Source organism: Rhinopithecus roxellana, chromosome 5 (genome assembly GCF_007565055.1).
Source record: "Rhinopithecus roxellana isolate Shanxi Qingling chromosome 5, ASM756505v1, whole genome shotgun sequence".
Lineage (NCBI taxonomy): Eukaryota > Metazoa > Chordata > Mammalia > Primates > Cercopithecidae > Rhinopithecus > Rhinopithecus roxellana.
Window position 1 is genome coordinate 80071677 of NC_044553.1, and position 14501 is coordinate 80086177.

At 41.0% G+C, this 14501-nt stretch overlaps 1 protein-coding gene across 1 annotated transcript in view; it reads left to right on the forward strand.

The window, feature by feature from the left end:
• The first annotated feature begins 13161 nt into the window (after positions 1–13161).
• Positions 13162–14501, forward strand: part of DPF3 (double PHD fingers 3) — a 165977-nt gene continuing 164637 nt past the window's right edge. Inside the window, exons 1-3 of the mRNA XM_030930823.1 lie at positions 13162–13210; positions 13872–13957; positions 14252–14429. Coding sequence (XP_030786683.1) covers positions 13162–13210; positions 13872–13957; positions 14252–14429 — 313 coding nt within the window. The remainder of the gene's footprint in view (positions 13211–13871; positions 13958–14251; positions 14430–14501) is intronic.

The following is a 14501-nucleotide window of genomic DNA, read 5'->3' on the forward strand; positions in this document are numbered from 1 at the left end:
AATTTATAGGCTCAAAGTTCTTCACTTTAACTCAAGTACTTTTTTTTTTTGACACAGGTTCTCATTCTGTTGACCAGGCTGGAGTGTAATGCTGCCATCATGGTTCACTGCAGCCTCAACTCCCAGGCTCAAGAAATCCTCTCACTTTAGCCTCCCGAGTAGCTGGGACTACAGGTGCACACCACCATGTCCAGCTAATTTTTGTGTTTTTTGTAGAAACAGGGTCCCACTATGTTGCCCAGGTTGGTCTCAAACTCCTGGGCTCAAGCAGTCCTCTTGTCTTGGCCTCCCAAAATATTGGGATTTCAGGCATGAGGCACTGTGCCCAGGCTCATGTACATTTTTAAACACTAGGTAAAGTAAAAAATGGCTTTCATCAAAAAGTTTCTGGGCCGGGCGTGGTGGCTCAAGCCTGTAATCCCAGCACTTTGGGAGGCCGAGGCGGGTGGATCACGAGGTCAGGAGATCAAGACCATCCTGGCTAACATGGTGAAACCCCGTCTCTACTAAAAATACAAAAAACTAGCCGGGCGAGGTGGCGGGCGCCTGTAGTCCCAGCTACTGGGAGGCTGAGGCGGGAGAATGGCGTGAACCTGGGAGGCGGAGCTTGCAGTGAGCTGAGATCACGCTACTGCACTCCAGCCTGGGCGACACAGCGAGACTCCGTCTCAAAAAAAAAAAAGAAAAGAAAAGTTTCTAATCTTACCAAAAAGACAATGTTAAGTTAAGTTTTAAGGCAGGCTTATAGACAAAGCAGAAAAGCCAAGGGCTTTGGGATCAAATAAATTAATTCAAATCCTTTCTATCACTTATAATAGGACTATGGATAAAATATTTAATCTCTCTGAGCCTCTATTTCCTCATTTGTAAAAAGGAAAATGCTGACAAAGAACTTGAAATGTAGTTGTTAATATTTAAGAAATACACTCAAAGGATAAGCATACAGCATAACACATTAAGAGACACAGCAAGGGATACAATTCTGGATAAGAGGGGAAAGCAGAAAGCATTGTGATTTGGTCAAACGAACTGGGATACAATTCTGGATAAGAGGGGAAAGCAGAAAGCATTGTGATTTGGCCAAATGAACTATCAATCTTGCTATAAATTTTAAGTATAAAAGGATAAGATATAAAATATAGAAGGATAAGATTCCTTTAAGATGCCTACAAAAACTATGAAATTTATTTTCATTAACTCTAAGTATGTACTGATTACACTTATGCAAATCATTATTGTGAAAAACATTTGCAGGTCATTTATATAGTCGATGAATCACCTGGATCAGAGACTTGTACCTGGGGTTCATGACCTAATTTCCATGAATCCATGCATATTGTAGTAACAGTGTGTGTGTTTCAGAGGAAGGGCCCAGATGACTATCAGAGTCACAAAACAACCTGTTGAATACTAGAATTTTTTGTTTAATATTAGACAGTTAAATCTGCATGTCCAGTGCACATAAACTGGAGTTTATACAGTTTTCAATGTGAGGCAGTGTGATTTCCAATACTAAGACAGAAGAACCACTGTTGAATGCGTAACTTATTTTCTTCCAGATTTTTTTGGTCAGCAAATATTTGAGTGTCTAGTACTTCCGATCATAAATGAACATCAAACAGTAGTCACACCCCTCAATAACTTACAGATGAGTTACAAAAAAAGAATAAATTGTTAATGCATACTTTTCTAAAATTTTAAGAACTAAAACTTAATTGCCAATAAGAGGGTATGGAACGTTCCTAGAGGAAGGAAGAGTGGGTGGACAAGCTGAATTTTAAATGAAATTATGAACACAGCCCCTTGGAGAAGGGTTACTTTAGTCTATCTGCATCAGTGGTTTTCAAGTTGTAGGATGTGACCCATTTGTGCGCCATACAAGGGCTCTAGTGAATCTCAACCAACTTCATAAAAATAGAACAGCTTTATTTTGCTAGAAACTCAGAAAAAAGACTTTCTGAAGCTTTACTTACATTTCAAACACAACATAAAAATGAGTATCTAAATATGGATACTCTTTAAGTACAACCAAGTCCTAGCAGAGCACCTAGCTCACTACATTCATAGAAGCAGTCAATCATGTTAAATGAATGCAGTTTTAAAGGCACTTCTAAAACACACAAGCAAAATACAGAATGCCTACTTCTTACAGCAAAGCAAAAAATGTATTTTAAGTGATATTCTCAAACCTTTTCTGTGACAATGTAAAAGTCTCAAAATACAATATTTTGACACAAAATCCTCAACTGTTTGTGTGAAGCTTCTCAAATTGTGAAGCCAATTATGATTTATACCAAAAAAGCGTAACTCAAAAGATAACTATAAACACATAATTAAAATTTCTAATATTTGGATGTATTAGATAATACTACAAACTAAAAAACCTGACTCTCCTTAATTATTTCACATACGTTGGTTTGTGACAAAGCACTGTGCAGTCTTGAAACAAAAAGTGAGTAAGTGAATATGTATTAAATATCTGCTATGTGTTAGACATTTTGCTAGGTGCTTTCCATATCTTATCTTAATTTTTTCAATCATCTTTCAAAGTGGCTACATGTTATAGGTGAGAAAAGTGAGGTCTGGCCTAGAATTACAGCATGAAATAAATACCCCAAGGCTCCTTCTACTACAATACTACAATTACTGTCATTTCTCCTACTGATTTTTTGCCTTAAAACATTGGTATGAGGCCAGGCATGGTGGCTCACGCCTGTAATCCCAGCACTTTGGGAGGCCGAGATGGGCAAATCACCTGAGGTCAGGAGTTCAAGACCAGCCTGGCCAACATGGTGAAACCCTGTCTCCACAAAAATACAAAAATTAGCCATGCATGATGGCAGGTGCCTGTAATCCCAGCTACTCGGGAGGCTGAGGCGGGAAAATCACTTGAACCCGGGAGGTAGAGGTTGCAATGAGTCGAGATAATGCCTGGGCAACAGAGTGAGACTTGGTCTCAAAAAAAAAAAAAAAAAAAATTGGTATGTAGGCCAGGTGAGGTGGCTCATGCCTGTAATCCCAGCACTTCACGAGGCCAACTTGAGAGGATCACTTGAGTCAAGGAGTTCGAGAACAGCCTGAGCAACATAGTGAGACCCCCATCTCTATTTCAAAAAAATAAAATAAAAATGTTGGCATGTAAACTAAGACCAGAGGTCAAATCAGGCACACCTTATTTTTATAAATAAAGTTTTATTGGAAAAGTCATGCTCATTTGTTTGGCTACCTCTGCCACTCTAACAACAGAACTCAGTACTTGCAACAGAGACAATATGGCCCATGAAGCTGAAATATTTACAGAGTTATTGACCCCTGCCTTAAAGAAGCAAAACGCCAAGAACCCTAGAGGCCTCAAAATTTCAACGTCTTTGAGGGTCTTTGAGACTATCAACTGAAGAAAAAACTATAAAATTATATGAGACAGCCAAATTGTTTTAATTTTTATAATGTTATATCATAATTAGCCCAATTTATAAAAACAACAAAATTAAAAAGCTTGATTATGAAGTTACTGTTTCATAATTAAGCTGTTTTCTGGTCAGATGTAGTGACACACAAGTAATCCCAATGACTTGGGAGGCGGAAGTAGGAGAGTTACTTGAGCCTAGGAGTTTGAGGCTGCAGTGAGGTATGATCACACCACTGTACTCCAGCTTGGGTGACAGGGCAAGATCCCATCTCTAAATAAATTAATTAACTAAAATAAAAAATAAACTGTCTCTGTAGCTTGAATTGATGGAGGAAAAAATCTCACAATTCAAAATATATTTAATGAGCATGTGTCATGCACCCACATTTCTCATGAAGGAACATACTCAATTCAAAACAAAATGGCACCTGGCTTTTTCTTACTAGCATTTCGTTTTTTATTTCACTTCACACTTTTTGATTTAATACATTTACTGAGGCAGGTGTGACTGGCATGCGTCTACAGTCCCAGTTAGTGAGGAGACTGAGGCAAGAGGATCACTTCTGCCCTCTTTAAAAAAAAAAAATTCACCGAAATCATTCTACTCTGTACTCTAAGCTGAACATTTACGTGATTAACCAAGAGTCTATATTTGATTTTCTGGTATAAGGAAGGAGTTTTCTTTTTTTTCTTTTTTTTTTGAGACAGAGTCTCGCTGTCACCCAGGCTGGAGCACAGTGGCGTCATCTCGGCGCACTGCAAGCTCCGCCTCCCGGGTTCCCACCATTCTCCTGCCTCGGCCTCCTGAGTAGCTGGGACTACTGGCACCTACCACCACGCCTGGCTAATTTTTTTGTATTTTTTTTTTTTTTTTTTTGAGACGGAGTCTCGCTCTGTCGCCCAGGCTGGAGTGCAGTGGCCGGTTCTCAGCTCACTGCAAGCTCCGCCTCCCGGGTTCCCGCCATTCTCCTGCCTCAGCCTCCCCAGTAGCTGGGACTACAGGCGCCCACCACCTCGACCGGCTAGTTTTTTGTATTTTTAGTAGAGACGGGGTTTCACCATGTTAGCCAGGATGGTCTCGATCTCCTGACCTCGTGATCCACCCGTCTCGGCCTCCCAAAGTGCTGGGATTACAGGCTTGAGCCACCGCGCCCGGCCCAATTTTTTTGTATTTTCAGTAGAGACGGGGTTTCACCGTGTTAGCCAGGATGGTCTCGATCTCCTGACCTCGTGATCCGCCCACCTCGGATTCCCAAAGTGCTGGGATTACAGGCGTGAGCCACAGCGCCCAGCCTGTTTTTTGTTTTTTGTTTTTTGTTGGTTTTTTTTTTTTTCTGAGACAGAGTCTCGCTCTGTCGCCCAGGCTGGAGTGCAGGGGCGCGATCTCAGCTCACTGCAAGCTCCGCCTCCCGGGTTTACGCCATTCAGCCTCCTGAGTAGCTGGGACTACAGGCGCCCGGCACCACGCCCGGCTAGTTTTTTGTATTTTTAGTAGAGACGGGGTTTCACCATGTTAGCCAGGATGATCTCGATCTCCTGATTTCGTGATCCGCCTGCCTCGGCCTCCCAAAGTGCTGGGATTACAGGTGTGAGCCACTGTGCCCGGCCGACTCTTTTTTTTTTTTTTAACTTCATGGTTTTCATTTTAAGCAAAAACCTCCATATCATATCATTTTATCTTCATTCAAAATACAATTCACTATCCAAATCCATTTATTCATTCATTCATTCATTCACTCGTCTAGCTCTGTCACCCAGGCTGGTCTTGAACTGAGCTCATGCAATCCTCCCCTCAGCCTCCTGAGTAGCTGAGATGAGAGGCGCAAACCACCATGCCTAGCTTCTCCAAGTCCATTTAAACAACTTATCTAAACTACCCAGAAGAGGAATGTTTGGTTACAGTGACACAAATAACATTTTCTTTATTAGTAATTTTCAAAAAACTTTTTTTAGAGACCAGGTCTCACTGTGTTGCCTGGGCTGTTCAAAGGTGTGATCAGAGAGCACTGCAGCCACCTGGGCTCAAGTAATTCTCTCATTTCAGCCTCCTGAGTAGCTGGGACTACAGTATGAACCACCACACCCAGCTCTCATTTAGTAATTTTAAATAAGAGTCCTCCAATATACAAACTCTAGAATAAATCAAGAAAATTTAAGACCTACTAAAATGTAAAATGTAGGTAACTGTTAATGAATACCTTGACTCTACCGACTTCATTATTTTAGTTCACAAAATCTTATATTTGGTTTCTTTTTTTTTTTTTTTTTTTTAAAAGAGATCTTGTTATGTTGCTCAGGCTGGACTCAAACTGTCCTCCCACCTCAGCCTCCCAATTGGATGGGGCTATAGGCACGTGACATTGTTCCTTCTTCATTTTTAAGAATAAATGTTAATGTATATTAGTTTTAAAAAGTCCAAAATTATTTTTCTTTAAAATAACCCGAATTAGTCCCATAAATATGCAAACATGGTTCAACATTTGAAAAATCAGCGTAACTCACCATATTAACAGATTAAAGAAAAAAAGTTCACACAATCATCTCGATATATGCAGAAAAGGCAGATGATAAAATTCAACATCCATTCATGATTTAAAAAACAAACCCTCAGTAACCTAGGAACAGAAGAAAACTTCCTTAATCTCCTTAAGACAATGCACAAAATGACCTACAGCTAATATCGTGTTTTAAAGGTGAAAGACTGAATACTTTTCTTTTCTTTTTTTTTTGAGATGGAGTCTCGCTATGTCACCCAGGCTGAAGTGCAGTGGCGCCATCTCGGCTCACTACAAGCTCCGCCTCCCGGGTTCACGCCATTCTCCTGCCTCAGCCTCCCCAGTAGCTGGGACTACAGGCGCCCACCACCTCGACCGGCTAGTTTTTTGTATTTTTAGTAGAGACGGGGTTTCACCATGTTAGCCAGGATGGTCTCGATCTCCTGACCTCGTGATCCACCCGTCTCGGCCTCCCAAAGTGCTGGGATTACAGGCTTGAGCCACCGCGCCCGGCCCAATTTTTTTGTATTTTCAGTAGAGACGGGGTTTCACCGTGTTAGCCAGGATGGTCTCGATCTCCTGACCTCGTGATCCGCCCACCTCGGATTCCCAAAGTGCTGGGATTACAGGCGTGAGCCACAGCGCCCAGCCTGTTTTTTGTTTTTTGTTTTTTGTTGGTTTTTTTTTTTTTCTGAGACAGAGTCTCGCTCTGTCGCCCAGGCTGGAGTGCAGGGGCGCGATCTCAGCTCACTGCAAGCTCCGCCTCCCGGGTTTACGCCATTCAGCCTCCTGAGTAGCTGGGACTACAGGCGCCCGGCACCACGCCCGGCTAGTTTTTTGTATTTTTAGTAGAGACGGGGTTTCACCATGTTAGCCAGGATGATCTCGATCTCCTGATTTCGTGATCCGCCTGCCTCGGCCTCCCAAAGTGCTGGGATTACAGGCGTGAGCCACTGTGCCCGGCCGACTCTTTTTTTTTTTTTTAACTTCATGGTTTTCATTTTAAGCAAAAACCTCCATATCATATCATTTTATCTTCATTCAAAATACAATTCACTATCCAAATCCATTTATTCATTCATTCATTCATTCACTCGTCTAGCTCTGTCACCCAGGCTGGTCTTGAACTGAGCTCATGCAATCCTCCCCTCAGCCTCCTGAGTAGCTGAGATGAGAGGCGCAAACCACCATGCCTAGCTTCTCCAAGTCCATTTAAACAACTTATCTAAACTACCCAGAAGAGGAATGTTTGGTTACAGTGACACAAATAACATTTTCTTTATTAGTAATTTTCAAAAAACTTTTTTTAGAGACCAGGTCTCACTGTGTTGCCTGGGCTGTTCAAAGGTGTGATCAGAGAGCACTGCAGCCACCTGGGCTCAAGTAATTCTCTCATTTCAGCCTCCTGAGTAGCTGGGACTACAGTATGAACCACCACACCCAGCTCTCATTTAGTAATTTTAAATAAGAGTCCTCCAATATACAAACTCTAGAATAAATCAAGAAAATTTAAGACCTACTAAAATGTAAAATGTAGGTAACTGTTAATGAATACCTTGACTCTACCGACTTCATTATTTTAGTTCACAAAATCTTATATTTGGTTTCTTTTTTTTTTTTTTTTTTTTTTAAAAAAGAGATCTTGTTATGTTGCTCAGGCTGGACTCAAACTGTCCTCCCACCTCAGCCTCCCAATTGGATGGGGCTATAGGCACGTGACATTGTTCCTTCTTCATTTTTAAGAATAAATGTTAATGTATATTAGTTTTAAAAAGTCCAAAATTATTTTTCTTTAAAATAACCCGAATTAGTCCCATAAATATGCAAACATGGTTCAACATTTGAAAAATCAGCGTAACTCACCATATTAACAGATTAAAGAAAAAAAGTTCACACAATCATCTCGATATATGCAGAAAAGGCAGATGATAAAATTCAACATCCATTCATGATTTAAAAAACAAACCCTCAGTAACCTAGGAACAGAAGAAAACTTCCTTAATCTCCTTAAGACAATGCACAAAATGACCTACAGCTAATATCGTGTTTTAAAGGTGAAAGACTGAATACTTTTCTTTTCTTTTTTTTTTGAGATGGAGTCTCGCTATGTCACCCAGGCTGAAGTGCAGTGGCGCCATCTCGGCTCACTACAAGCTCCGCCTCCCGGGTTCACGCCATTCTCCTGCCTCAGCCTCCCCAGTAGCTGGGACTACAGGCGCCCGCCACCACGCCCGGCTAATTTTTTGTATTTTTTTTTTTTTTTTTTCAGTAGAGATGGGGTTTCACTGTGTTAGCCAGGATGGTCTCGATCTCCTGACCTCCTGATCCGCCCGCCTCGGCCAAGTGAGTGAGAGGCCAGGCACTGTGACTCACGCCTGTAATCCCAGCACTTTGGGAGGCTGAGGTGGGCGGATTGCTTCCACCCAGGAGTTCCAGACCAGCCTGGGCAACATGGCGAAGCCCTGTCTCTACTAAATACACAAAAAATTAGCTGGACATGGTGGCACTTGCTGGGGGTCCCAGCTACTCAAGAGGCTGGGATGGGAGAATCAACTGAGCCCAGAAAGTTGAGGCTGCCGTGAGCCGTGTTGCGCCACTACACTTTAGCCTGGGGATAGAGTGAGACCCTATTTAAAAAAAAAAAAAAAAAAGTGAACAAGATAAAGATGCTACTTCTCACCTCTCCTACTCGACATCTCAGTGGAAGTCCTAGCCAAGCCAATACAGTAAGTTAAGGAAAAGAAATAAAAGGCATACAGACTAGAAGAAAAGAAAAGTTTTGAACACGACTGTCTACTTAGAAAATTCTAAAAAAAATTATTAAAATAAAAAAGCTTCTAGAACTAACAAGGGAGTTTAGCAAAAAGTCAGGATACAAAGTCAATATACAAAAATTAATTTCTATATACTATCAGTGATCAATTGGAATCTGATTTTTTTAAATTACCATTTACAACAGGACCAAAAAATTAAAATAATTAGGTATAGACTTAATAAAGTATTTGAAAGATCTGCACATTGAAAACTACAATACTCACATAAATGGAGAGAAACAGCATGTTCATAGATTAGAAGACTCAAATTATTAAGATGTCAATTATATTCAGGTTGATCTCTAAATTAAACACAATCTCCATCAAAATCCCAACAGAACAAATACATTAGCAAGAAGATGATTCTAAATATTATACAGAAAGGCAAAGGAACTAAAAATAGCCATAACAATTTTGAAAAATACAGTTGGAAGAGTCACATTACCTAATGTGAAGACTTATTTTAAAGCTATAGTAGGACAGGGGCAGTGGCTCATGCCTGTAATCCCAGCACTTTGGGAAGCCGGGGCAGGTGGATCACAAGGTTAGGAGATCAAGACCATCCTGGCCAACATGGTGAAACCCCGCCTCTACTAAAAATACAAAAATTAGCTGGGCGTGGTAGTGCGTGCTTGTAATCCCAGCTACTTGGGAGGCTGAGGTGGGCAGTAGGAGAATTGCTTGAACCCAGGAGGCGGACGTTGCAGTGAGCCGAGATCGTGCCACTGGACTCCAGCCTGGTGATAGAGCGAGACTCCATCTCAAAAAAAAAAAAAAAAAAGGCTATAGTAGGCCAGGCGCGGTGGCTAACCCCTGTAATCCTAGCACTTTTGGAGGTTGAGGTGGGAGGATCCCTTGTGCTCAGATGCTCAAGACCAGCTTGGGCAACATAGGGAGATCTTGTCTCTACAAAAAATTTTTAAAAATTGGCCTGGCATGGTGGCATACACCTATAGTACCAGTCACTGGGGAAAGGGGAGGATGGCTTGAGTCCAGGGGGTTGAGGCTGCAGTGAGCCATATTCACACCACTGTATTCCAGCCTGGACGACAGAGTGAGACCCTGTCTCAAAAATTTTTAAAATAATACAGCCTGGGCAACATAGCCAAGACCTCATCTCTACAAATAATTTTAAAACTTAGCCAAGTGTGGTAGCATGCCTGTGGTCCCAGCTAATTGGGAGGATTGCTTGAACCTGGGAGGCCAATGCTGCAGTGAGCAGATATCACTGCACTCCAGCCTGAGCAACAGAGAGAGACCCTGTCTCTAAATAAAAAATAAAAAGGATAGACAAAATAGATCAACTGAACAGTCCATAAACAAATCCCAACAAATGTAGTCAAATAGTTTTTGACAAAGAGACAAGGGGAATTCAATGGGAAAAAGATCATGTTTTCAACAAATGGTCATGGAACAACTGGACAAATAAATGAAACTCAACCTGTACTTCTCTCATTTTATATGAAAATAAACTCAAAATGGAACATAGATCTAAAAATAAAATTACAATATAAAACTTGGGGAAAAAAATAGGAGAAAGACCTCTCTGACCTTAGACTGAGCAAAGAGTTCTTAGATACAATATTCAAATTTTAAAAATTAGTAATTTGGACTTTCTCAAAATTGAAAACTTCTGTACTTCAAAAGTAATGAAGTATAAAAGTTATGAGGATGAAAAGGCAAGCCAGAGTGGAAGAAAACCTTCGTAAATCACCTATCTGACAAAAGATAAGGGACTATAAAGAACTTTGGGGGCAGTGGTTCATGCCTGTAATCCCAACACTTTGGGAGGCTGAGGCAGGAGAATCACTTGAGCCCAGGAGTCCTGAGACCAGCCTGGGAAACACAGTGAGACTCCATCCCTAAAAAAAAAAAAAAACAAAAGGAAAAAAGAATAAGATAATAATAAATTCAGCTATAACAATCCAATTTAAAAATGGGCAAAAGCTTCAGACACTTTATCAAAGATAAACAGATGGCAAGTAAGTACATGAAAAGATGCTCAACATCCTCAGTCATGGGGGAAATGCAAAGAAAAATCCTAACGAGATACTATTAAAATGGCTAAACCTAAAGACTGACCATACCAAGAGCTGACAGGAATGTAAAGCAACTGGACCTCTCATATATTGCTGGTGGAAATGCAAAGTGGTTCAGCCACTTCAAGCACAGCTTGACAGTGTATTAGTTTCCTATGCCAATGTAACAAATTGCCACAAATTTAGTGGCTTAAAACAACAGAAATTATTTTACAGTCCTACACGTTAGAAGTCTGACATATGTCTCCCTTGGCTAAAATTACTGGCAGGGCTGCTTTCTTTTCTGGAGGCTCTAAAGAGTAATCCATTTCCTAGCCTCTTCAAGATTCTAGAGACCACTCATATTCCTTATTTGTGGCCTGCTCTCCTCCATCTTCAAAGCCAGCAACTTTGCACTTCTCTGACCATTGTTACATCTTTTTTTCTGACTCTACTCTTCTGCCTCTCTCTTTCCTTTTTTTAAAGATTCTGTGATACATTGGGACCACCTGAATAATCCACAATAATCTCCCTAAAGTCATCTAATTAGCAACCTTAATTTGCCTTTGCCACGTAAGCAAACACATTCACAGGTTCCAGGGACTAGAATATCTTTGAAAACCTTTATTCTGTCTACCACAGATAGGTCTTTTTTTTTTCATTTTAAGATAAAAGTAGGCTATACCTACCACATTCCATTTACTTAAGAGAAACAAAAACTTAGGTTTACACAAAAACCTATTTGCAAAGATTTACAGCAACCTCACTCAGTCACAAAAACCTGAAAACAACTCAAATGTCCTTCAACTGGTGAATGGATAGGTGATGGAACTGTTCTTTACCTTGATTGTGCTAGTTGCACAGCTCTCTTAGTTGGAATTGCACAATGAAAAGAGTTAATTTCATTTCATGTAAATTAAATATTTTTTAAAGAAAGGAAGCAATTATATCATTTCTCATCCATCAGATTAGCAAAAATTTTTAAATCTTACAATGCCAATTGTGGGCAAGGACATGAAGCCACTGTCACTCATACTGTTTGCAGGAATGTAAATGGCTACAGCATTAAAAAGGATAATTTGGCTGTAGCTAGTAATGTTGAAAACACATATCAATCTATTATCAGCAATTCCACTTATAGGTAGGTATACATACATTCTAGGAAAGCCTCCATACATGCGCTCAAGGAGACATGCACAAAGATATTCATTAAACATTGTTTTAAATATTAGAAAACTGAAAACTCTTCAGTAAGGAAATGAATTGCAGTTAGTGGTTACTAAAAAAGAAAAGGGAAAAAACGCATGACGGAAAGAATCAACCCTGCCTGTTAAGTGATTTGGAGAAGGCAACTTACTGGTTTAACAATAAGACATCCTGAGAAGAGCACTGAACTTAGAATATGGGGACAAGCATTTTAGCATTCATGTAGTTCCAAGTCTGCCACTAACTAGCAGTCAGACTACGGATTACTTAACTCCTTCAAGCCTCACTGTCTTTTTCGTGGAAAATGAAGAGGTTAAGATTACTTCCAACTCAACGATTCTATGATTCAGTAAGTATATGACCAAAAATTATAAAGGCCGGGCGTGGAGGTTCACGCCTGTAATCCCAGCACTTTGGGAGGCAGAGGCGGGCGGATCATGAGGTCAGGAAATCGAGATCATCCTGGCTAACACGGTGAAACCCCGTCTCTACTTAAAACAAAACAAAACAAAACAAAAACCAAAAAATTAGGGCGGGCGTAATGGCGTTGGCCTGTAGTCCCAGCTACTCGGGAAGCTGAGGTAGGAGAAAGGCCTGAACCCCGGAGGCGGAGCTTCCAGTGAGTCGGGATCGCGCCACTGCACTATAGCCTGGGTGGCAGAGTGAGATATATATATATGTGTGTGTGTGTGTGTGTGTGTATATGTGTGTGTGTGTGTATATATATATTCTGGTGTGGCCCACACCTGTAATACCAGCACTTCGGGAGGCCGAGGCGGGTGGATCACCTGAGGTCAGAAGTTCGAGGCCAGCCTGGCCAACAGGTGAAACCCCGTCGCTACTAAAATACAAAAATTAGCCGGGTGTGGTGGCAGGCGCCTGTAGTCCCAGCTAGTTGGAAGGCTGAGGCAGGAGAATCACTTGAACCCGGGAGGTGGAGACTGCAGTGAACCAAGATCGCACCACTGCACTCCAGCCTGGGCAACACCGAGACTCTGTCTCACAAAAAAAAAAAAAAAAAGAAAGAAAAGAAAAGAAAATTATATTGTAAAGCACACATGTCAAGATACTATTTTTTCTAGACACTCTGAAATCAGAAAATATCAGAGAAACAGGGCATCTCAGTATAACCTATTAAATTGATCAAGTTTCTTGGAATGTGTGATAAAATTTTATTTTTTAAATTTTTTCCATGACAGCCCTCAGGAGATCCTGAAACCATGTACCCCTGTGATGAGATTTTTAATCGAAATCATAATTCAAGATCATGTAAAAGCTAAATCCACTGCACTGACTTGGGTCACCCTCAGGAAGAACTTACATATTTTCTCCCATTTTAACATTCTAAAACAAGTTAATGTTAATCAGTCCACCTTAACTTGTCACGTTCAAGTCCGTCTAGCCAAAAGTAATTCAGGTACATGGTAAAATTTACTCGATTTTTAAAGATTAAATAATGAATTGCTTTTCCTACTTTTGCCTGTTTTATCTATAAATCTCTTACATTATAATTTAATAGCTCATCCTACTACAAATAGAAAGCCTATAAAACCTATCCACAATACGCTATTGTCCACAGGGATCTAGTAAAAAAAAATCGGTAGTTCTTAATTCAAGGAAGCTTATTTAATAAGTTTCATACCACCAATACTTTAAAGACACCAATAACCAACACGTCATTTGTTCCTACTGCAGAATTTAACAGGTTATTAACTTCTGGTAAAATCCAAAAGCATAATTAGTAAACTATCATTAAAACATGATATTGCTTTTTTAAAAAATCGGAAATATTAACACCTTTCACTGTCAGTCAAATCAACATTTCAAAATTTTTGTTCCACTGACTTTCCGAATCTAAATTTTTACTATTCTAAGCAAGTTTGGAGACAAAACAAACACTCCATACTACATCTAAAAACTTCCCACTCAGATTTTAATTTTAGCATAAACTGCCAAGAAAAACCTTTCGACCGAAACCTACATTCCGTACACATACTGAACGTCAATCAACAGAAGGTGAGTTATGATCATTGGAAAGTTACATAATTTACTACAAAGATCGTTTAAAGCAACCTTCATTAACGTAGAACACAACAATGTACAGGCTTCAAGTTCAACGTGCAACCTTAAATTATCAGAAACCATCAACAAAATTAGGCCTTTTCTTTTAAAACTGGTCACAAGGAAGCAGGAACTGTTTGCCTGTTTAAGAACGCGAATGGGCAGCAGAATACCAGCAGCTGAGTCAGGCAGAGGAACGCTGACTACATTCTGACTTCTAAAGGAAAGCGTTCCTCGCCGGATTCCCAGACCCGGCGGGGGGGAGTCCCGCGCGTCCGCGACCTCGGGGCGGGAGCGCAGGGGGCAGACGACTCCCCGCCGGCCCCCTGCACCTCGGGCCCGGCTGGCTGTGGCCCGCGCCAAGGTGCATGCCCAGCCAAGGAGAAGGAGCGGGCACCGCGCGGCAGCGCTTGCTCGAGGGACAAAGGTTGGGCTCACACCCTCCACGCGCGAAGCTGCCGCGCCTGAGGAAGCCCGCCTGGCGGGGGTCTCCCGCTGG